General features: G+C 42.4%; 1 protein-coding gene across 1 annotated transcript in view; it reads right to left on the bottom strand.

Annotated features, from left to right (window-relative positions):
- Dytn (dystrotelin) overlaps nt 1–24,332 on the bottom strand; it is a 48,408-nt gene that overhangs the window by 2,051 nt on the left and 22,025 nt on the right. The window contains 6 exon segments of the mRNA XM_021648508.2: nt 5,601–6,093; nt 8,304–8,460; nt 11,877–11,947; nt 15,927–16,071; nt 20,203–20,339; nt 22,063–22,174. Coding sequence (XP_021504183.1) covers nt 5,601–6,093; nt 8,304–8,460; nt 11,877–11,947; nt 15,927–16,071; nt 20,203–20,339; nt 22,063–22,174 — 1,115 coding nt within the window.

Raw genomic sequence — 24,332 nt, forward strand, 5'->3', positions numbered from 1 at the left:
ACCTTGAATAAATTATTTCAGTTCTGAGGGCCACTTTTGCCAGGTTTGAAGGGTTTTGTTTGGTTTTGTTTGTATCTGACATCTGACAAATTGATTATAATGTGACTTGTTTTGTGGTGACTTCTTTGAGTTCCTCTAATCTGAGGTCTTTAGGGCCCCATTGTTCTGAGGCTCCATTGTCTTTCCAATACTTGATGCTTTGGGCCATTGTTTCTCTGGCTCTGCTTTCTGACCCTCTGTTTGCACCTAGAACTTACATAATAGGTACAGAGGACTGCTGGACAGTGTTTCGTATCTCTCTTAGGCCTCCTTCACTCTTCACTTTTCTTCTCTGACTAACTTCAAGGGCTTTCTCTTTGACCTTGCCAATTTTCTGTTCAGCTTGTTTTTATTCAACTTTGAACCCTTCCGTTGAAATTTTTATTTGTTTATTTGTTTTGAATTTTAAAATTTATGCTTAACTCAACATACTTTGCTCTTTGTTAAAACTCTCATCTTGCTTTCATTCATTCATTCATTCATGCATTCTTTCTTTCTTTTTTCTTTTGGTTTTTGAGACAGGGTTTCTCTGTGTAGCCTTGGCTGTCCTGGACTCACTTTGTAAACAAGGCTGTCCTTGAACTCACAGAGATCTGCCTGCCTCTGCCTCCCCAAGTGCTGGGATTACAGGGTGTGACACCCTGTCCATCTAAAATTCTCATTTTTCATTCATTGATCACCTGATCTCATTGATCACCTGATCTTACTGGCAGTTTATAAGTATTTTAGGTTGTTTTAGGTACTCCTACAAAGTAATGGGTTTCATCATGAAATTTTTATGTATGTGGCATAAAATTTTATGTATTTCCTATTCATTCCCCTTCTCTGCTAGCCTTCCTCTACCACGCCCCATCCTCCACCCTTCCTCCCTAACCCCATCCTCCCACTCTCCATCCCGCTTCCCATCTCTCCTCCCTACCACGTTCCCTGTTTGGTGCCTTTCTTCCCTCAGATAGTTCCCCTCTTGCATCCTTATCACACGTGTTTCATTGTCTGGTGGCTATTTTGAATTCTCTGTCAGGTGACTCACATTTCTCTTTCTGAGGGCCCATTTGTGAAGCTCTGTGCCATCACTTTTGACTGGACCAGGCTTCTCATCTTTTTCCTTTGTTATTCCTCTTGTACTAATACCCACACAGCCAGAGAAAAAGAAAAATCACAGCTTCTCCTAGTCTTCATTCAATCCCATACCTCGTGTATTCTCATGGAAAAACCCCAGCAACGGGTCTCAGAAGATGCGTAAGAAACTTCCCAAATTTCCCTACTAGTTGTAGCTTCTCTGTTATTAGAAGCCCTTGGGTGTGTAAAATGTAAAGGTAGGTCAATCCTATAAGCCCGGTTTTTTTTAAAGTCCTCTTCCACAGTCACCATCGCCACTAACAACACTGAAAGCGGTGCTCACACTTTCTATAAAAGCATCTAAATAGTCCCACTGAGGCTGTAATTGGAAACACATGGAATGTGGGGACTTTAAATTTTCTAAAAGATTAGATAATTCTAATTGTAGATTATATATTATTATGTCATTTGAATTTAGAAATACAATCTCAACTGCTTTATTATTTCCCTTTTAATGATATAATGGCGCATGCATAAACACATACGAATAAACCTATGCAGAAAGATCTTGATAATATTCCTTAAACATGCCCCAATCTTTCTTTCTTTCTTTTTTTTTTTTTTTATTAAATCAGATCTTAGAAGAGTTAGTGTCAGATACAAACTGTTTTCTTCCAGAATGAGAATGTGGGATTTTTGCTCTTCGGCTTCATATTTTGTACTGCGTGTAAGGAAAGAGCCTTGGCAAGTATGTTCATGTTGGCCCACTGGGTCTTTGCCTTCCAGCCATGCCTTCCTGCTCCAGCTCCCTGCATACAGCTGAAACAAACAGTGGCAAGTGGAGGGCAAAGCAGATGGGTGAGAATTAAAAAAAAAAAAATCACAAACTATGCGTGGAAACTTCACTCTCAAACGGAAAGCAAGAATGAAATGAGATAATAAAACCAGAAATTATGCATTTTCTTTTACCATAGGCAAAGAGTAATAAACAGGTCTTCAAATCTAATTTTTTTTTCTCGGGAAGTTTTAACCTAATTCATTTGCTACTGATTTTCAACATTAAGAATATAAAGATGTTTGGGGACCTCCTCCTACACAACTCTGTGTGTGTGTGTGTGTGTGTGTCTTTCTCTTTTATTTCTCTCTCTCTTTCTCAATTAAACTCTCATGATCTCTGGAAATCTCATTATCTGAGATCTTGATACTGAATGAGTCTATTCAGCTAATGTAAATAGCAGCCTCAAAATGATTACAAAAGTTTCTGTTTCAATCCCCTTAAGCTTTTAAGTAATATAAAGTTCATCTTCATTTATAAAATGTGGTGGTTTCTTAACAAAACTGTAATCTACAAAGGTGATCAATTACTAGGCTAATTGCCGTACTAGATGAATAGAGTGACCTTCTGTCTGGTGAATTTCAGGCTGTTACAGACGAACAGTAGCTATTTCTAACTTTTAAAAACAGCTTTTTTTTTTTTTTTTAAGTGGGACAGTAAAGTGATGAGAAACTTTTTGCTGTTATCTGGTGCTTCTATTAAAAGATGGACGTGAACACAAGTAGACGATAACTTAATTTAGCTGCACTTTTCATGTTCGTAGGTGTGGTTATCATACCTCTGGCTCTGATTAAATTTAGTGTAATTTTGGTAAGTCTGTGCAGATAATGTATAGGTTATGAAGGATATTTTTATATAAAAATGAAGTGGAGTTTGAAAAAAAAAAAAAGATTATGTCCGCAGCAGATTGAAATTAGCATAAAGAAAGATAGAGGGTTGGGAGTTTGGCACAGCGTTAGTCTGCTGACGGCCCTGAGCTGATGTCCTACACGGTGTCAATCGGGAATGATGACACACATCTGTGATCTTAACACTGGGGAAGTAGAGGGCGGAGAAGCAGAAGTTCGAGGCTATCTCTCGACACGTAGCAAGTTTTAGGTCAATCCGGGCCGAACAGAATCCTCTCTGAAAACAAACGAGCAAACAGACCTTTAGAAATACTCGAGTAGGGAGATGCATGGTGAGAAGCACCATCCGTGAGGCTAACACACGCCTCACACCTCCTTCTTGAGCGGCAAACAAGGATGACTAATGTAAAGAAAAGATAATAAACGTAAATCTTACAAAATTAGCGTTTTAGGGGTGGGGTCTGAGGAGATTGGTCGGTGAGTAAGGATACTTGCGGCACAAGCAGGAAGACCTTCACTCGAGCGTAATCCTAGCACCGTGGGAGACAGAGACGCTACCACTGGTTGGAGGCCAGCCTACTTCCAGCTTCAGTGGGAACCCCGTCTTGAGGGAATAAGGTAAATAGTGATAGAGCAGGACAACCAATGCTCGTCTCCAGCATCCGAGATGGTCCTCAGGCACACCTACCACCAGACACACTAAACGGGAGTATTTCCCACACCTAAGAAACTTAGTATTTTTCAAATCGTAAGAATATTTGTGTAAGAAACACACATTTCCTATAAGAACTTTTCAGTGGTTTGACTGTGAATGGAAACACAGGAGATTCTGAGCATTAAAAGTACTTTCTGAAAGATGAGATAATTCGAATTACACATTGCACAGTACCAGAGCATCAGAACTTAGAAATGCATTAGCTCTACTATAATTTTCTTTTAATGATGATAAGTACATATAAATATACTTACATATACAGACCTTGATAAAAAGTCACTTACATCACCATCAATCTTTTACCCTTAGTATGTAACTGGACAAGAGTTAATATATTAAAATATGGGCCTAGACTATAGGAATCTAGCGTACACACTGTAGCAACTGCATTTGCGAAGGCTGAACCAATAAAAAGTTTTAGAATCCCTCAACTTTCACCAGCTCCCTTGGGAAACAGGAACAAAATAAAAAGCAAGGTAAAAATGTCAAAAACTGAGATCTTTTCATTAAAGCCCGACTGGCCAGTGACATTTTCCCGAAAAGGTGAAGTGGATATTGACTTTGTTTTGAATGCTCATCATGATCCCAAGGATGCTTAGGCAGAACTATAATGCGTGGGATTTTGTGTTGGTTGAAGGCACGGAGAGTTTCCATCAGTCTTTGTTCCATGCGCCTGCCATCGCTGAGAATTCATTTCCTTTCATGCTATGATGATGACTTCAAGTCTACTTACTGTAATACTTTCTATTCCATTGACTAGACTCTGCCAAGTTCTGTATAAAGTTGACATTATTATGTCCCTAGGTTAGGGCTCACCGACTGTGCCCCCCCAAACCTCCAAGTTTATATTTTAAGGTTTTAATCCCATAATCTCGGAATATGACTATATTTAGAGACAGCGTGTTTAAGGAGATAATCACAGCACTAAATGGCTCAGTCTCTCTCTCTCCCTCTCTCTCTCTCTCTCTCTCTCTCTCTCTCTGTGTGTGTGTATGTAAGATAATTAAGCTAAAATGAGGATACTGGGATGGCCTTATTCAAATATGCCTGGTGGATGGAAGCATAAACAGACTGAAAGGTCATGCAGAGACCGGGAGAAGATGACAGTCAATGAATGAAGGAAGGAGGCTTCAGAAGAGACCAGTGCTGCTGACGCCTTGAGCTTGGATCTGTAGCTTCCAGGACAAAGAGAAAAATCCGCCCCCTTCTGTTTTCTCCCTGAACTGTCCCCTCCACACTGCTCCCCTCCCCTCCCTCTTTCTTTATTTTTATTTTTCCTCTATATTTTTTGATCTTCTTTAATCAGTTTTTTCTTTTTTGTTCAAGTTCCTTACTCTGTGCTGCTGTGTGGGATCCGTAGAAAACACTACCATGTTGAGAGGAAGCACACACAAATGCCATTTTCACTCTGCTACAAGTCTCCAGACCACACAGATTTTCTAGTGAGAACCTATTAACCACAGTAACTACATATGTGTGTGTGTGTGTGTGTGTGTGTGTGTGTGTGTTCTAAATAGAAAGAAGATGGTGTGACTACACAGCAGAATTGTAGTAGGGGACCAAAAGCCTCCATAACTTAAAGTTATGGGATGAGTTAAAGGTGACGATGATGATGGTGATGGTACAACTCAGGACAGAGAAACTCACTCAGTCGCATGACTGTCCTCATTTTAAAATGGTGGAATTGGGCTGGTCAGTTATGCATGAATTAGTATTACTAACGATGATTGCACTTTCAAAATAATAACTATTTACTTAGTGCCATGTGCCCCACATGGCTATTGTAGGGTCTATGGTAAGGTCTCACGTGACTGACAGCCTTTAGTGCTCATGGTGATCTTATGACTCAGCCGATGCCAGCAACTGAGTCCAACGACGGGGCAATGCTGTGAAGTTCAGTGTTCTAATAGGCAGCCTGAGTTCCTGGCCCTCGGAAAATCTTACCTGACCAGTACTCCTCAAGGCCGAGCTAGGTAGACCTCTGTGAATTCAAGAACAGTTTGGTCTACCCAGGCAGTCCCAGGCCAACCAGGGCTACATCCGAGATCCTCAAACAAACAACAGACATAACAAAGCAAACAACACCACCCCAATCGCCCCTTACCTGGCGGTGTGTCTACGTCGAAGGCATCCAGGAGTCTGGGCAACAGCGCTTGCAGGTCTTCTTCTTCGAGGTCAATCCTCTTTTCACTGGCGCCGAGCGTCCTTTTCTCCTCCTCGGAAGGTGTTCGCGCACAGCTGCTCTCTTCCGCAGCGGGCATCGGTGGGTTGTCCCGCAGTCCCTGCTGGAGAGCGGATGGGGAGGTACAGGCTTCTCTCGGAATCTTTTGTGGGTGGCTTGGTGTCCCGGGGCTCTGTGAAATGATCTCTGGTGGTTCAGAGTCGGACACAGCTTTCTCTGAACTTGATGGACGTTTGTGACTTTTGTCGGCCCTGGCAGAGTTAGGGAGAGGTTCCCATTCCAGACCATCCCCTGTGGCACTCTCGCTGTGGGAAGAGGCTCCTCTTCTCCGTGAGCCATCCTCAGGTAAGGAACGGTCAGTCTTGGGGACTGTGTTTTGAGCTGAAGATGAAGGACGGAGTGGCCGCAACATTACCTGGGAGATTATATATATATATATATATATATATATATATATATATATATATATATTATTATATATAAAAGAACTTTCTTTAGGAAGAAATAACTGTTACTTTCCCCACAAATAATACATTTCAACATCCAAACAACAGTGGTGGCTTTTTTTTTTCTTTCCACTCTTGATATTTCAATAACTTTATTTTCTGCTGTTACTTCAATAGATATTTAAAACTGTGTAAGGTTGGGTCTTGCTCAGGTTGTGAAACGTCTCAGGAATGCCCCCCCCTCCGCAATTTGGAAAGAAAGCTCTGAGTATATCTGGCTCTAAAGGTGTCATAAGGAACTTCCGAAAGCATGCACTCATGGTGATTGACAGGCAGAGGTTATTAACTAATAAACAAACAAACAAACAAATAAATAAATATTAAATAAAACAGACTTCTAATGAAAGCCCCAGAGCTGTGTTCTGAGGGACTTCGTGAGAAGCTGGAGTTAGAAAAACCTAGGGGGTATGTTCCACTGTTTTCAAGGTTGGGCCCACCCAGCACCCTCAGGAGGCTGGCAGTTCTTATAGGAGTGTGTGGGGTACAATTATTTCCACAATGATTCTTTAAGCTGTATGTCTAGTGCGCTGGCATGTGCGTGACATCAGCACTAAGTGTAGACATCACTGCCTCAGTAGGAACAGAGATGACATCAACACACAAATTCTCACAGGCGACTGTCATACTGCAAGTTAAAAAGTAGGCAGCTTCACTTAATATCTTGTGGTATGGCAAAAGGTGCAAACTTTCTCAATAAGCTGTCTTCTCAGTCTTGCGTATAGTGAAATGGAAAGTGCCCAGATAGTATTTCCGAGGCACCCTGAAATACAAGCATTGCCACTTGTGCCAAGGAAAGGCCATCAGATTATATAGCTAGTTAGACTGGGATTGTAGGCAAAGGCTTTCTGGGTGTGTGTTGCTAGGGTGGGGGATGAACATGACACTGCAGAGAAAGTTATTAACTTTTTTGTTGTCATCTCTAACAGTCAAGGTTTCAAGTTATAATTAAAATTTTAGGAAGCTTGTATCTGCCAGGGGTGAGCTGGATAGCTTTTCGATTCTTAAATGTTTTTTTTTTTTTCTGTCAACAACTGGTGAAACTGAATGCGAGGATTTATCTCCTTATCTTTTTTTTTTTAAATCTTGTATAATGAAATTGGCAAGCTCTTGAAGGCTCAGCATAGCTCAGTGAGTCAATATTTACCACGTGGACAATATATATTACAAAATGAAACATGGATAGTTCCACTCAGAGAGCAAGGAGAACACTGGGATTTTAATAAAGTCGAGTACAAAACAGACATGGTTTTTGATTTCACAATGTACCCATCCTCTGAAAAACAATTGTTTTTTATGCTTGATGCTGTATCAGTGAATAATATCTTAGTTATGTGAAATGCTACAGGAATATTTTTTTTAACTGCACCTCTATGTAAGACTGGATTTCTTCACATACCTTAAGTAAGCCTCTTAAAATAGGTTGCTGACCATGAGGAAAGTTCAGCTTTCATTAAGTCCGACATTACAGAGATTTAACAAAGCATGCAAATAATCGGCATTCTTTCAGGCTCAAAAAACATCCAGTTACTGCTTGAAAATACACCTATAATGGTTATCAATCTCCTATCTTAGTTATGGGTATATTTTTGAAACACTTCTCAGTGTTTTGTTATCGTTGTCGTTGAAAAGATAAGAATAGCAACAGATGAAACCCACGGGGAGAAAGGCTCCTAGGGAAGCCCTCAAAAACTTATAACTGTGCCCCTTTCCAAGTCCACTGATAGGGGGGACCTCCTCCCCATTCACCTGATCCTGTTTTATCAGGAGGGACTGGGAGGGAATGAGGGATCGGGACACGGCTGGGATACAGAGTTAATAAAATGTAACTGATAAAAAAAAATAAAAAAAATAAAAAAACTGAAAAAAAAACTTATAACTGTGTACAAAGGGATCCTGAGGCCACAAGCTCTGTGGGAGCCCTTTGCTCTGCTGTTTACTTGACTCTTGTCTGGAAGAGTGTACAGTAACGGAGGTGGGAGAAGGTTGGGGAGAGGGAGGAGAGTGGAGGAAAAGAAGCTGGGAAGCTTTGAGAAGCAGCCCACCCTTGGCTAGGGCAGGGGAGGCTTGAGGTTAGACCCCCAGGCAGCCCAGGTGGCCAGGGGCGCTCACATTCTGTTACCTGCAGGTCCTGTCTCATCTGCTGTAGCTTGGTCCACAGGTTACCCTGGTTGGCTGTGAGCTCCCGAATCTTTGTCTCAAGTCTGCAGTTCTGTTCTTGAAGGGTGTATGTACCTTGTAATTTGTGTTTGTATCTATTTAGCCGTTTCCTAAGGCGCCTGAAAAGAAAGCAGGTTTGAGGAAGAGCAGAGCATCACGCCTACGGCCTAGCAAGTGCTTTGAAGGTCCTCCTTGGGTGGGGGTGGGGTGGGGGTGAGGGTCTGTGCCTTGACCATCATCTGGATCCATCAACACCAGTTGATGCTGTTTCAAAGGCAGAAGATGCCCTTTGTGTTCATTACGTATGCCTTTCAACTAACGGCTTCACTGGCTTTAACTATTTTTGGAGTGCTCACCAGGCCTGTCAGGATTACTGTTGATAGCATGGTTTACCAGGGAGTCACATTTACATGTTGACCTTACTCACTTGTGTGCCTAGACATACTTCACCTGGGAAGGCAATGAATGCACTTAGCATGAAGACTACAGAGGAGGCACATAGTTCATGCATCGAGGGTTTGTTCGTTTATTCTCATCCCTCAGAGCCTCTGCTCTTTCTGCAGGGACTCTTTTCCCCCTTGAGGTTATTGCTTGAGTGGTCTCCTTGCTTCCTGCAATCTCTGCTAACACGTTATACTTTCAACACGACTTCCCTTGACGTCCCTATTACTTCCCTACAAAGCAGAACTCCAGCCCTATCTCTGGCTCTGTCTCGACGCTTCCCTTCTTCATTTTTTCCCCTCTTTAGTTTTTCTTTACATCAGTTGCTATCAAACTTGGCGAGGTGAGATCTCTGGTTTTTATCTAGTCTCCCATCTTAATTTCTGAGCTCACATACTCATCTGTCTCCTGCTTTACTTACATAGTACTGAATTTCTTCCTCACACATTATTTCACAATTCCTGACACTCCCTTGCTTACCACCACATTCCCTGGGCCTGTCAAGTGGTAGGTATATAATTAATATGGTCTTGTTCCTTGATCAGTAGTACCGTTGGCATAGTAACAAAGTCAATGGGGGTAAACTCTTCCCGATGATGAACAGCAACTTACTTTCATATCAGGCCCTTTGCAATTTCTAATTCGATAATGCCAGAAACGGTCCTGAAGTCAAGTTCGAGTTCCCACACAAAGCAGGTGCCCCCAAGCAGTCACCTTTAAACTTCTAGTCACCAGGAAACCTGGTTCTAAAATCCTAATGAGAGTTGAACTAATTATAGTTGGAGTGCGAAGTGTTTTATATGGTAGGCTTTTTTGTTGTTGTTGTTTGTTTGTTTGTTTGTTTTTTTAACGGAGTCAGTCCCGGGGTCACAGAACTCATAAGGCAGCACCCCTGAGGTGTATAGTCAGGCTGTCAGTACCAGTGTGGGGTTTGTTTTGATCACTAACTGTGACAATCTCTCTCTTTCTACCACGTGGCCCAAACCGCACATCCCTTCCTCCTCTCTGGCCTTTCCACCATGCCTAGACATCTGAAGCATCTCTATTCTTCAATAGCCTGGGGTGGGTAGGGGACGGGGAGAGGGAGCAAGCCAAGCCCTGTCGGAGACAGTTTTCTTTCTCTATCTTTGTGGTTGTTGCTGTTTGTTTATTTGTTTTGTTTTGTTTTCACAGGAGTTCACTGTGTAGTGGTCTAGAATTCCCTAACTAGTCCAGGCTGGCCTTGAACTCCACAGATCCACTTGCCTCTGCCTCCTCTGCCTCTGCCTCTCTCTCTCTGCCTCTCTTTCTCCCTCTCTGCCTCTCTCTCTCTGCCTCTCTTTCTCTCTCTCTGCCTCTCTCTCTGCCTCTCTGCCTTTCTGCCTCTCTCTCTGCCTCTCTCTCTGCCTTTCTCTCTGCCTCTCTCTCTCTGCCTCTCTCTCTGCCTCTCTCTCTGCCTTTCTCTCTGCCTCTCTCTCTCTGCCTCTCTCTCTGCCTCTCTCTCTGCCTTTCTCTCTGCCTCTCTCTCTGCCTTTCTCTCTGCCTCTCTCTCTCTGCCTCTCTGTCTCTCTGCCTCTGCCTGGGATTAAAGGCGTGCACCACTACACCGGGATCTCTGTTGTTTTTTTTGTTTTGTTTTTTGTTTGTTTTGTTTTTTCAAGGGAGAATTCTCTGAAAGTTTTCCCACAAGTACTTCCAGTACCTGCTTCATTCCAAGCAAATGTCTGTTAATAAGTTCAGATCAACTGAGAAATGTCTCCTTCTAAATGACCTAGAATCTTTTAAACTTCTAAGGTTCTAAACTTTTAAAATTTCATATCTTCTTTCTGTAAGCAAGAAGGCAGAATCCTGTGTGTATGAGGCCATTGGAGAGAGCCCAAATGCTCCCAGAAAGACCACATGTCAGGCAATGACACACAACTTCAGTGAGTCCCTAGATAAGGAGGGACAACTGGACCACGTTCTTTCAATGTGGGTCGGAGACGAGGCCTTGTCAAATTACCAGGGACTTTGGGCTGCCTACTACTGAGCTTGCGGTTAACTGTCCATCTCAGGCCACACTCACTGTTTCCTGGGAATCTGGGCCTCCAGCTTTTCTTTAATTCCTCAAAGTTATGTCTTCATTGACTGTTCTGCTATTCTAGGAATTAAATGTAAATAATCCCAAATTGCTTCTTCAACCCATTGCTGGCGTCTTTTATGCCATGCCACACACACACACACATCTGAGAGATACGCTGTCTACATTTCCATACGAGCCATCAATAAAAATGATGATGCGCACAGCAAAGATGGAGCCTCCAGTTTTCATTTCCTTAACTAAATCTGTCTGATACTTGTGTTTTGTAGTGATAAATATTTTATTAGGCTGCCAATGGTGTATACAGCAGAGATGGATTACACAACAGGAAACAGCATAGCTGAAAATTATTTTCAAACCACCGTCTAAAGTTTTTTATTTATCTCATTTACATGTCACTGTGTAGCCCTGTCTGTCCTGGAACTCACTCTGTAGACCAGTCTGCTTCAGACTCACAGAGCTCCCCCTGCCTCTGCCTCCTGAGTGCGGGGATTAAAGGTGTGCTCCACCGTGTCTGACAAGAATATTTATTTTTTATTAAATAACTTATTATGTGTGTGCGTGGTTGTGTGTGCATGTTCACGTATCGTGTGTGGGCATATGTGCCATTGTGAGGGTGTGGAGGTCAGAGGACAACCTGCAGGGATCAGTTACCTCCATCCACCGTGTGGCTCCTGGGGCTCAAGTCAGGGTGCTTACGTGGCAAGCATGTTGTCGGCTGAGACAGCCACACCGCCCTCTTAGCTTTCCTTCAAGTACTGACCCCAGGTGACCAGGGGTAAAATTATCCTGTAACTAGCCTGGCGGTGTTCACTATGGCTGCTCAGTAGCATTAAGTTGCCTTTTTGCCTTCACATTGAAATATGGGCCTTCTTTGCTTAAATGAGAGAGCGAGAGTTTCAGCACTGTTTTTTTCTTTTTCTATAGAAAATGTTTCTATAAAGGCTCAGGACAGAACTCCTTGCTTATCTCAGCTGCTGTTCACACATCTACGGTGGCTCTAGCCTCCTCACACACCCACATCTGGCTCCTTACCTTTCTTCCCTGTGCAGAGCATTGATAGAGTCGCGAGCCCTCTGTAGTTCTTTCTTGATGCTGATTCCGGTCTAGAGAAGCAAGAAATTGGGAAAAATGGTCTTTTAGTTTGAACTTAAACACGTTTTAATTGTCAGAAGAGCATGATAATGATGTACTTTTTCAAAATAAAATGCAGTATTTTACAGACTGGTTGATGTTTGGATTTATGTCTAAGAACAATGATGTAGATACTTATTTATAAAAAGTATAGATAGTCATGCAGCCTAATTTATAGAGTTAATTATATATTAATGTTAATATATTATATGATATAATATAGTCACACACACACACACACACACACACACACACATAACATTAAATTGCAAAATATCAGTTACAACAGCTTTCCATCCACATTAGCTACTTCTCTGAACAGCTACTTCCCCAAGTCATCCACAACACAGGTGGGTCACTTTTTATCTTTGATCTAAGCTTCTGACTTCTTCTTTCAGCCTTCTACTTTAACTTTCCTCATTGTCTCCTTCTTGGGTGTATACTGACAGTTATCACTTCTCTTTGAATTCACCAAGTCTTTTGAATGAGCGATGCTGGCTGCTCTCTTCTTTAGGATTTCCCCACTGAAATTTCTCATGTCACAATCTGCTTCCTAAACTGCCACTGAAGAGCTTCTGTTGACCTGACTCAGCCTGGCCCAAGCTCCGGGGTCCAGAAATCCACTCCATGTTTCCCACTCACCTAGGCAGGACATGGATTTCATTACCCTACATTTCTAGGCAACTGTGGCTTTCCTCTGAAGCTTCCTCTCCTTTTGCAAATGACCCAGAGAGGGCCAGGGCACAAAGGAAGACTGTTCAAATGAACTGGGAATGGGGGGAGCAGAAGAAAAGGAACCACAAAAAGAGGGGCGTGAGCTAGATACACGCTTGCTGTCATCTTTCTTGTTGGTATGGACTCTTTGTTGCCTGAGCGACAGGGCCTGTTATTTTCATTAAATATTCAAGCATAGCCTTTACGGTAATGACCTTTATATTATTAATATAAAAAAACTGTGAGCCTTTTTACATCCACGTTATCATATGAGACATATTTTTCTGTAATTGAGAAATTTTGGCTGTGTATATGGATGTACAATGACATTCAATAGGCTAGACACCATAGTTTATTGAGTCATTCTCCACTGAGGAACATAGAACTGTTTTTTTAAATTTTAAAAACTTTTATTATTAATTTTTTTTTTTTGTTCCGGGGGTGGGTGGGTGGCATGTGTATGCCATGGTGGCTGTGTGGGGATCAGAGAATATAACTTTGTTAAGTTGGTTCTTTTTTTTCTCTCTCTTCTTGACATGGGCCCCTTGGATGAAATACGAGTTGTCTAGCTTACATGGCACGTGTCTTAACCACTGAGCCATTTTACTGGCTCCTAATATTGTTATTAGGTGTTTAAAATTAGGTTCATTAAATAAAGCTGTGTGGTTTTCTTGTGCAGGTGTGCCAGGCTCTTGGGTTGTTGGTTTAATACAGTTACACTTATATATACATATAGACAGGACTCCTCCTCCTCACACGCAAATACAGAGGAAAAGGTCTGCAGAGATCTACCCCAAACAGGTTATCCCTAGGGAACTAGGGACAAACTAGCTCCTATGGCCGAAAAGAACTGAATTTTAAGTACAGAATTTTAAACTTCAGATTTACCTCTTGTTTGTACAACTAAAAACATTCTAAAAATAATCAGGGATGTGCTACATGCATAAGATTGGATAGAGAAACTACAACTGATAATGAGGAGGGAGGAGGGAGGAAGCCATAAGCAGGCCTCTTTTAATTCCTATCAAAAAAAAATCACTGTTAAAAAGTGTGAAATGAGCCCAAACAGAAGCAGGAGCAGGTTTTCTAGAAGCCCAACGGAAGCAGGAAACAGGGCAGTTGTTTCCTAGTCCTCACATATATTTAACTAGCTTTCCCTGTGTCCACAGAAGAGCTATCTGGGTGCCACAGTGATGTGTGGGTGTCCCTGCTCCCTGGATTGCTCTGCAGACTAGCTGGTTACAGCTCTTTGGCCCTGGAGGCCGAGATACTCTCTAGGCACAGTTCTACTTAAGCCTAGCCATCAGATGGAAACTAGGTTTTATAAACACATTTATAAAAAGTGTTATAAATGATCACCCTCTGGTGGCCTCCCTGAAGACTGCATCAACGATAACTTTAATATTCTTCTAAAAGGACAATTATTTTATTATGGCATAAAAATAATAAAAATGGAAGAATGAGCAGGTGGTAGTATATGGGATAGAGTTGCATTTATGTGAAATAAATAAGTCCTAGACATCTGCCGGCCAGAGTGTAGTTTTACTGTTAAACATTCTTACCTCCCATACTAGTAATAACAATAACAGAAATAGGGCGGAGAGGAAACCTTAGGAGATGATGGACATTCCAGGGCCAGGATGTTGATGATTTCGTGGACATTGCCTGTCCACACACTCAATAGTTGTGTCAATTAGATATGCACCACTTTTAATATGCCAACCATACTTCAGTGAAGTGGTTGAAAAGTAAAAGGGGGAATCTTGCTATATATCACACAGACAAGTATCGCAAAGCCAGAATATCAAATGATGTTCCCACATAAACACTAAACAAGAAGCAGTTGAGCTGAGTGGGAAATAGTAAAACACATCCTAAAGATCGTAAAACTTCTAGTGTCTATTAACAGAGCCATGATAGAGAGAGTAACAAGGAAGGGGCTTATTTAAACAACAACAACAAAAGACTAGAAAATTATTGTCACTTGCTGTACATAAAAACGAAATAATACAGACTTAAAATTTTAATGTCAAGGTAAAGCATGTGAAAAATAAAATACAGTTAAGAAATCATTTGTATTCACACCAGAGGGCTTTTTCTAAGCCTAAAACTATAAGAAACTACAAAGAAAAAAAAAAAAAAGGATAGTATATTTATGGAAACTGGAAACACTGATAAAGCAAGTCATTCCATTCAAAAGACTATTGGGAGCAGGGCTTCCTTTCGCCAAGCTCAAAGATGCCAAGTTTAAATATATTGGCATAGCAACGTGACACAGCAGAATGGGAGGGGCAGAGGAGGAAGGGAAGGGACCAAATATAAAGCCCTCTGTAGCATCTTTGGGGGAGGAGGAGTTTTGTTTCACTCAATTTGAGAAAAGTAAAGACAAGTGAAATTATACTTTACTTTCTTGGAAACTGGCAGAATTAAGATGTGGCAAGAGTTAATTTTAGCTTTAGACAGGTTCAGTCCGCTAGGGGTTGCAGCCGCTGGGCGAATAATCTGGTACGCCTTTCTGAGAGGCAATTTTGTAATAAGCATGGCGAACTTTAAACATATTTCTGTGGGCCCTTTTGGGAAAGGGCCTACTTTAGGAAAACAGGGAGGTAGCTGAGCGCAACGAATAATGAAAAGAAATTTTAATAGTAAATTTTAAATTACAGTAAAAATTGGAAACAACCTAAATGTCAAAAAAAAAAGTTAAATGAATAACATTCTGTCTATTTAAATAACTATGCAGATGTTTTTGAAGAATTCTGACAATGGAACACGTTCACAATATAATTTTCCTTGACAATTTGACAGTATAATCAGTGCATCTCAAAGAGCGGCCTAAACTAAAATGCTCAAAAGCAGCGGAAGCTTATTGAAATGTTAATGATGCATACACACAGATTATTTTCAGTTTTTAACTTATTTTCCCGAAAAATCTGTGTAAAGATTGTACAGTCTTAGGTGGACACAGTAGCTCACACCTGTAATTCCAGCAATCTGGGGCGCAGAAGCTGGAGGACTGATCAGGGTTCTAGTCCAGTCTGGGCTGCAAAGAGAGACCGTGCTTCAAAGACAAAGCCATGTAGCCCTTTTGCGATGGAAAATATGGCTCCACAATATTTTCACTGATCACGTTAACATGGTGAAAATCTTCCCTCATCTCGGGATAGTGTGCCAAGGCCTTGCGCATGCGTGCAGTGGACACTGAGCTTCAGTGATGGCTCCTCCCCCTTTTGGACCCACCTGGTGATGCCGGTTGTCATTTGCTTGCAGAGCAGGCGATAGCCTTGGACATAGGAATCTGCTGTGTTCTGTGGCTGCTGCTTCGACCGTCCCTGTCGGCCTCACATACACGGGGGCTCTTGGGCCTTTATACTGAATGCAAAGCCTGTTAGAAAGTGAGAGTTTTAAACGATGTTGGGGCAATTTTTAACGGTTAAGTATGACATTAAGAAAAGTTTTAAAAGTCTTATTTTGTGTGTTTGTGTATGTATGTGTGTGCGCATGTGCCATTTATGTGTGCCCATAGAGCCCAGAAGAGGGCGTTAGGTGTCCTGAAGCTCAAATCACAGGCGGTTGAGAGCCATCCAGCAAGGGTACCGGGAACCAGACTTTGTCTTCTGGAAAAGCAGCAGGCACTCCTAACTACTGAGCCATCTCTCCGGCTGCACCTCCCGACCTTCCGGTTGGCAGAGAGCTAGACAGCTAAAGAGGTGAGTGGGAAGTCAATGCCATGTCTCCATGCCAATAAAGATCTAAAAATATGTAGAAATTCCGTGATAAAGACTCCCAGGTCATCCTGTCCAGGTCAGAGACCCAGGATTCTAAGCCTGGGTGCGTGTTTGTTATGTCCTATCTGAAAGAGCACAGATGGCTCTAAGGTCAGGGACATAGGATTTTTACAGACTTCCAATTAGTTTTATTCCAAGTCATTTCTGAAGCCTTTTGCCATCTTGAGTTATTCTAGTTGAGCAAAAGAAGAAAACGTCAAAAGAGCTCACAGAGTGCTTGCATTTAATAAACAGATTCATCCCGTTGCTTTTGCTAGACTGTGACAATGACTATAAGACACAATGAGAAACTATGGAAACAACTGATTATTCTGTCACTAGCCATATCTGTCAAGGGAGTGGGTGTATTAAGGTAGAGAGAGAAACATGTCCTCCCCCCACCCCCGTCCCCTGGTTTTTGAGACAGGGTTTCTCTGTGCAGCCTTGGCTGCCCTGGACTCTCTTTGTAGACCAGGCTGGCCTCGAACTCACAGAGATCCACCCGGATCACAGGTGTGCGCCATGGTTCCTGGCTGCAACACAGTTTTTTTGAGTGATGTGCTCTATCCTTGTTTCTTCAGATACTTTTAACACTTTGGGGTTATTCTGTTGTCCAGCTCCGACGGCTATAACAGAATATTAAGTAATGGACACTCATTTTCTTCTATGTCTAGAGGTTAGAGGTCTGGGGTCAGGTGCAGGTACCAGTCACTCCCTCACCATCTTGAAGCCTTTGTTCACAGAGCTTTCCAGGAGTCCTGAAAACCCTTCAGCACCATAGCAGAGCGCCCTTCGCAGCTGTGACCCCACTTAGAAAAGGCACAGGAAGTGTGAAAAACCTGGTCCAGAATACACGGGGTGAAAGACACTTGTTTACAGCGGGAAAGCGGAGATGAGCAGGCAGACCCCCCCCACCTCCGGTCCCGCCCGAGCTCGGGAATGCACGTGAGCACAACCTTTGCGCTTCGCCGTTCTGTAAATATCTGTGGGTGCTGCAGCAGCACCTTGAATACGGAGTTTGATTTGCACCTAAGATTTTGCAAGTAGGTGAATGTTTAAGCACCGAATCTGTGTATGATTAGAAATGGTGTAATAGTTTTGCCGCATAGACATTCCTATGCGAGCGAGTGTCATCCCATTCGGCTATCCAGAATGCCTTTTTGTTTGGTTTGTGTGTTTGTGTGTTTTGTTTAGGTCCTGTTTCCTGTACTTCCTGGCATGGCATAATTTTTATTACGTTGAGTCTTATTTGTTGTTGTTAAATTTGCCCATGGTTTCTCAATAAAACAAGATACACTGTAAATGAGAATTTTATAAAATTTCTAGCTGGTTATTGCTGGTAGAGTGAGGAGCTGCCAGTTTCATGTGGATTTATTTTACGTTCCTCCATCACTCAAAGCCTCAGTTTTAGTGTCTTCTGTTAAGTTCCTCTGGGTTTCTTATGAGGCTATACCAGCTGCACATGCAAGTAATTTCATCACCTCTTCTTCAACATTTTAATTTTGTGTTTTTTTATTGCACTTGCGACATCTTCCCCAAATATTTAATAATGGTAATGTCTGACATCTCACTTTCAATTATGCTCTTATAAATAAAAGTTATTCCTGTTGATGTGAACAGTCATGTGTAAAGCAAATTTGTAGCAAAAGGAGGGAGGCTTCTTACCATGCAGATTGCTTGCTGAATTATTAAATAAATCCAGTACTGTCACTCGGCAATAACCATTACCTTAGAAGATGAGCATTCCTAATTTGCCGACTTAATAGAGAGCAAGGAGGACTCTTTGCCGATGATCACATTTTCGAAATTATAAAATGTATTTCCCAGATTGGTCACCAGTCAGAGTTTCTAAACTCATGAATACTCAGGCCAAGTTGGAAATTACATAATGCTATCTAAGGGATTAGCCGTATTTATTATACCTGGAGTAGATCGGATAGAATACAAAGAATCTAAATGAGCTTTATTGCTCATTTAGCCCTTGCAATCTCCTCTGCTCATCTCATCCCCACAAATATTACCCTGAGAGTATGAAGGACCAGCTAGTCCTGTGATGAGAAGAAAGGGAGTCACAGCACAGTAAAGACCACACATGCTGCTGGGTGAAAACAGGGCTTCTCTGTCTGTTCCAGGGTGGATGAAACCTTACCACCTTTTTTCCCCTCTCCCTCCCTTGTAAACATGCTCACAATTGCTGATGAACAATGAGGAGGATGAGAGTAGGCTGTTAACTGGATGATGTGTGGGGCCGGAAAGAAGCTCAGTGGGTAAAGTGCTTGCCTTGCCAACAAGAGGATCCCGGTCTGAATTTCAAAACCCTCGTTTAAATAGCCCAGGGCGGTGGTGTGTACTGTCGTTCCAGCACTGGGAAAGAGACAGAGCTTCGGCTCGATGGATGGCCAGCATCTGGATGGCAAGTTTCAGGCCAGTGAGAGACTCTGTCTCAAACAAGCAGAGGGGGGACTGGAGAAATGGCCAAATGGCTGAGAGCACTGGGTTCTTCTGTAGGACCGGGGTTCGATTCTCAGCACCAGTGGCGGCTAGGAATCATCTGGCAACCCCAGCTCCAGGAGATCCTACTTCCTCCTCCAGACTGCGTGGGCAGCAGGCATGAATGTGCCACAAAACATCCACACGTACACAAGTAAATAAATACTTTTTTTTATAGCTTACGTGAGAAGCGGTGGCATCCACCTGCAATTTCAGCACTTGACAGGTAGAAGAGAGTGGGTGGCTAGTTAAGAGGCTAGTCTGCACTACACAGTGAGCTCGAGGCCAGCCTGGGGTACATGTCAAGATAGGAGCTCAAAAAGCCAAACAAGACAACAGAACAAAACAGAAGAAAATGGAATTATTATCGGGACGATAATGACAGGGGTACCTCTGCCATTTAGTTCAGGTGAGTGGAAGAGTGAGAATTTTCCTCTGTAGCATGATCCTGGTTTCACCTGCACTCACGTGTGGACAGTTTTCACTGAACAGCTGCTCAAAACAGAATACTCTACGCCCCTGTCGCCTTTAGTCGCAGGCGCAACTACCAGAGTGGCCACCACGTGGCGCTGTCGCCCCTTAGTTCTCCGTAAACCTGAAGGCCCTGAGAAGTCATTTAATCTGTACCCTCTTCCCATCCTCACCCTCCATAGGGACTTTAGCTTTAAACTTGCTGCCGGGTCCCATAAACGTCCCAAGCCCTGCGAATTGGCAGCTGTTGAGTTCTTAGCCCTAAATGCGGCCTCTGTACCTCCCAAGGCTCAGGGAAGAGCACAGGAGAGGAAGCAGAGAGGATGTTAAAGGCAAGAGAAAGGGATGGAGTGTGAGGAACGCTGTCTTCCAGGGTGGACAGCCTGAACTCTTGAATTCTCACTCTTACCTGCGCAGGAGACCTGCTCAAGATTTGTCCCACCCGTATTTCATCAGGGGAGGAAGGGGGCTCTTGAGACCCATGCCTCCCAGTTAACGGTTGCTGGGGGTAGGGGGGGCGAGAAAGAAAGAGAAAAAAAGAAAGGAAGACATGAAAGGAGGAAGCTATGAAAGTAGAAAGGGGATCTGGAAGAGGAAGTGGCTAGTAAGAGCAGAAGGGAATAAGATAAGGTAATAGGAGTGAAATGATTGAAAAAATATATAGAGATGTACGAAAATGCTATAATAAATCCATAATTATGTATAATTAACATAGGATAATAAAAGTAAACTTAAAAGAGAGAAAACCTGCAGCTATAATCTATGGTAGCTGCAGAACCAGCACACACCTGGTCTGCGGATGGCTAGCTGCATCCCTGGGAGCCAGCTGGTCCAGCCTTCCCACAGCTCCTAGCCTGTCGAGTCTCTGGGGCAGGCTTTTCCAGAGGCTCCTGAGGAGGAGTTTTGTATTCTCTGTTGCTGACATCTGTGGAAACCAAAAGGCAGACAAGATGGCTCAGTGGGCAACCTGGCCACGCAAGTCTGATGGCGGAAAGAGAGAACCGGTTCCCACAAACTGTCCTCCGACTTCCACAGGTTGGATGTTTGCACACATGCGCACCTGCACACAAATGAATAAAAGTCATCAAATCAAGTCGATAAGCAATTTGAAGGGCATCAGCTCGGTTTAAGCCTGGCCTTCTTTCCTTGTCGCTGGTGGTGGGATGGGGCATGATGAAAGTGTTGCTAACTTTTTCTTCTGTTGTTGACATTTTGGAAAGATAATATGTGCCTCGTTTGTGCCTAGAATTTTTTCACACCCTTTATGTGTATACCTGCACATAGCACAAGTCTCCAGGATGAATGCCCCAACCGCTTCAATAAATAACTGCTTCTTAAAGACAGTGGGGATTCTAAAGCCGTAAGAAGAGACCACATCGGACTGAGTTTCTGGTCACTAACATTTGAAGATGTGGGTTCCTTCAAGAATAAGGTGGCGACTTGTGGATTTATCTCCAGGAACGTCCTCCTGGCTCACGACTGGATACAATCTCAGTTGGTAGTGGACTACCCAAAACCCATCTGGCCCACCTCAAAGACAACCAATTTGAAGGTCTCTGACTCTTGAACATTAAAGTGTATTAAACAAGATGACCACACGGTGTCACTGTAACACCATCCAGTCACAGGCTTCCAGGCCCAGAAAGCTAATCAGAGACAGTGAACCAGAACTAGTGGGAGCTGTTTAGAAAGGCTAAGTTCACAGGGAAAGTGTCTGGTAAAATCCAGGTGCCTGCTTTACCTGGACGGACCTTATAGTTGACGAGAGAACCAGAAAACTACCTTTGGTGAAGGCAATCCGACCCCAGGCTTCACTACAGTGGTGAGAGGAACTCCATTGCACAAATTCACCCGAAATCAGTGGTGAAAAAGACAATGTTTTCCCACTCCCCCCAAGTCACCCCAACTCCCACCCACCCCTAAGAATAGCAGACTGCTTTTGCATTCTATTTTTTCTTTCTTCTTGTAATTAAGTGCACCTGTTTGTTACTAATGATTTCCTTTAAAAGCATCAAAAGTTATCAAGTTTTACTTTCTTAGCAAAAACAAAACAAAACAAAACAAAACAAAACAAAACAAAACAAAAACCTAGATTACTTGTTTCTTTTTATCCCAAAGCGGGGAAAACACTTGAAATTTTGGCTGCAGGGAAAGTCATATTAAGACCTTTCCAAAGGCATGTCACAACCGGAAGCTTTGTTTTGCCATCTCCACCAACCCAACCCCTTTTTCTTTTTCATCCATGCCAGTTTGCAATCCCTGTCCCTTCTAACTTTGACAGATGTTTCCTAGTAGATACTATGAGATAGGCCATCAAACAGTAGCCCGTTATGCCTTTTCTTATTCCCCAAAGCATTTATAAAAATCTGCAACGTAAACAAAGCACATTTATTTTTAATCTCATGGCATGTGTCAATCATTAAAAAAAAAAAAAAAAAAAACCACAGTGAAAGTCATTATGACATTTTCCTAAAATATGTACTACTTTTCAATGGTATGAGAGTCCAGTTATGACTGAGAAATGTTGAAGGTTGAGCCTGCCTTTTCCAGTGTCTTAACTGTTAACTGGCAGAGGAAAAGGGCTTTTGATGGAATGTGTTGTAAGGACTGGGGCAGTGAAGGTTTTACCACACGGCCTAGGATGTTACCTGGACACAGTCCTCCATCACAGTGTGTGACCTCTCGTGGGATTTCCTGTGGCGACCAGATAGGAAACACAGCTGGCAGATGTCAAAGTTGAGGCATTTCAGACAGCGGTATCTGCCAAATGAAATGGAAGTCCAGCTTACGTCACTACCGGTCGGAGAGGAAACAGATGGCATTCATGCAGAGAATGAGCATTCCTGAACATACATGGGTGTGTGACCTTAAAGGCTGCAACCATTAAGAGAAATTCTCAAGTCCGTAGCCATATTTTGTGTGGCTTCATGATGCACTCAAATATTTTGAACGTAATTTCCAATTTTAATTAAAAAAAAAAAGAAGTTTGGTATTTTCCATAAGGTTAAATTATGGATTCTCTTGGAAAATTACAAAGTATGATAACCTTGAACCTGAAGGCTGGGGGAAAAATTAAATCATAGATAAAGGATTTCAAAACAAGCCCACACTTTTTTCCTAGAAGTCTGTGTGTAGACAGACGTTCTCGGTCTGAAATTTCCTTGTGATTGGAAGAGAAGATGCTGAGTCATGTCATTAAGAAGGGAATCTCTCCTAACATGTACAATGGTGCTGAAGGGCTAGCCAAAGGTTGTACCCTCTGGTTAATAAAAAACACTGTCATTCCTAGCTGCCGTTAAACTGGGACGGTAAGCTGGCCGTTGGGCAGGATGCTTGGTACATGGTAGGCCATTAGTGAGTGAGAGCTGAATAAGGCTCAAGGAATGGCTCGGTTTCTGCAGGAGGACATTTGGACAAATCAAAACCGCCTTCTTGGCCTTGCGAAAGATTTGCATAGCGTTGAAAATTAGTCAACACACCTAAGCGGGAAGGCATTCACCTTTTCAATACAGTGGGCAGGATGAAAGACAAGAGTCTTTAGTGAGGATTGTTGGATGAACCATCCAGCTGCAGTGGAATTGTCTGGACGCTACCTATAAACGCGTTCCTCTGTGATCTGAAATCATCTTTACATTCACAAGAAAAAAACCTGGATGGATAATACAACTGGTTTGCTGATAATCTTACCAAAGCTTTTTCTCCCATCTTATTTCAGTGTTATATAATTTTTTCTTTTTCATAGAGCATAAACGATAAGCCGCTGTCTAGAACTTAATTATTGTAGTAGGGACAGTGTCTGGTCTTCATGCCTTTTTCTCCCTTCTTTCCTCTCGTCCTCTCTCTGTCTCTCTCTATTTCTCTCTGTCTGTCTCTCTCTCTCTGAACACATGTGCAGTTGTGGAGGCTAGAGGCTGACGTTGGATGTCTTCCTCATTAGCTCATCCATGCTCTTTTCTGAGATAAGGGCTTTTGCTGACTCTGGAGCTGACCCAGTTATCCAGATGAGTTGTCCACCAATCCCCAGGGATCCTCCTGTCTCTGTTTACAGTTCTGTTTCATCCATGATTCTGAGGAACAGTGCTGTGTCCTCAGGCTTGCAGTCCAAGGACTTCACAGACTGAGCCATCTCCCAGCCCCCCTTTCTTCCTATTAGGGGAACGGGGGATAAGGCTTTCACTCTTCCTGCACCTTCTGAGCACTGTGGCTGCTTCTTCATCAATCTCCTTAGAACTAAAGCAGTGGTTTAGAGAGCTTTGAGAGCCAAAACCACAAGTTTCAAGCTAAGGCCGTAATATAATCAAACAAGTGTTAAAAGACTTCACTAAAAGAAGCCTCCCTGGAGCCATCACTTTGCCTTGGATGTCTGGGAGGAAAGATAGTTCACCCAATAATCTTTTCAAGAAGCGTAACGTCTTTTTTTTTTAACAGACAAAGGCATATTATACAGAATCCTGACATGTTTCATGCTACCTGTTGCTATTTGGCCTGAGAAAGTCACTTAAGCCTGTGATACTCAGCGTTATAAAATAATGATTTTAAGAAAAACAATTTATTTCAATATAAAAGTTGGGCTTTATGTAATTTCAAAATTAGTTCTGTATCTGTCTTAGACATGAAGTGGTCATACGAAGAATGCCTTTCTGTGGTTTTATTGGTTAAATTATTGTAATATAGATTGTGATAAATTATATTCGTATTTCTACACTGTCCATCCTAAGAAAATATTATTTTCTCTATGATATAAAGATTTCTTTGGTACTGCATGCTTGTTTTCTCAATGATTTTGTTTATCGTTTCAAATTGTTATAAGCAAAGAGGTTTCTATGAGTCAAATTTTGCTGCCTCCTCCAAATTCCCTGTCAACTCAATCCGGCTTCTTAGCAAAATCAAAACTTTATTTCCAGATTTTTAGTGGGCC

The sequence above is a fragment of the Meriones unguiculatus genome, chromosome 15, assembly GCF_030254825.1.
Source record: "Meriones unguiculatus strain TT.TT164.6M chromosome 15, Bangor_MerUng_6.1, whole genome shotgun sequence".
NCBI lineage: Eukaryota > Metazoa > Chordata > Mammalia > Rodentia > Muridae > Meriones > Meriones unguiculatus.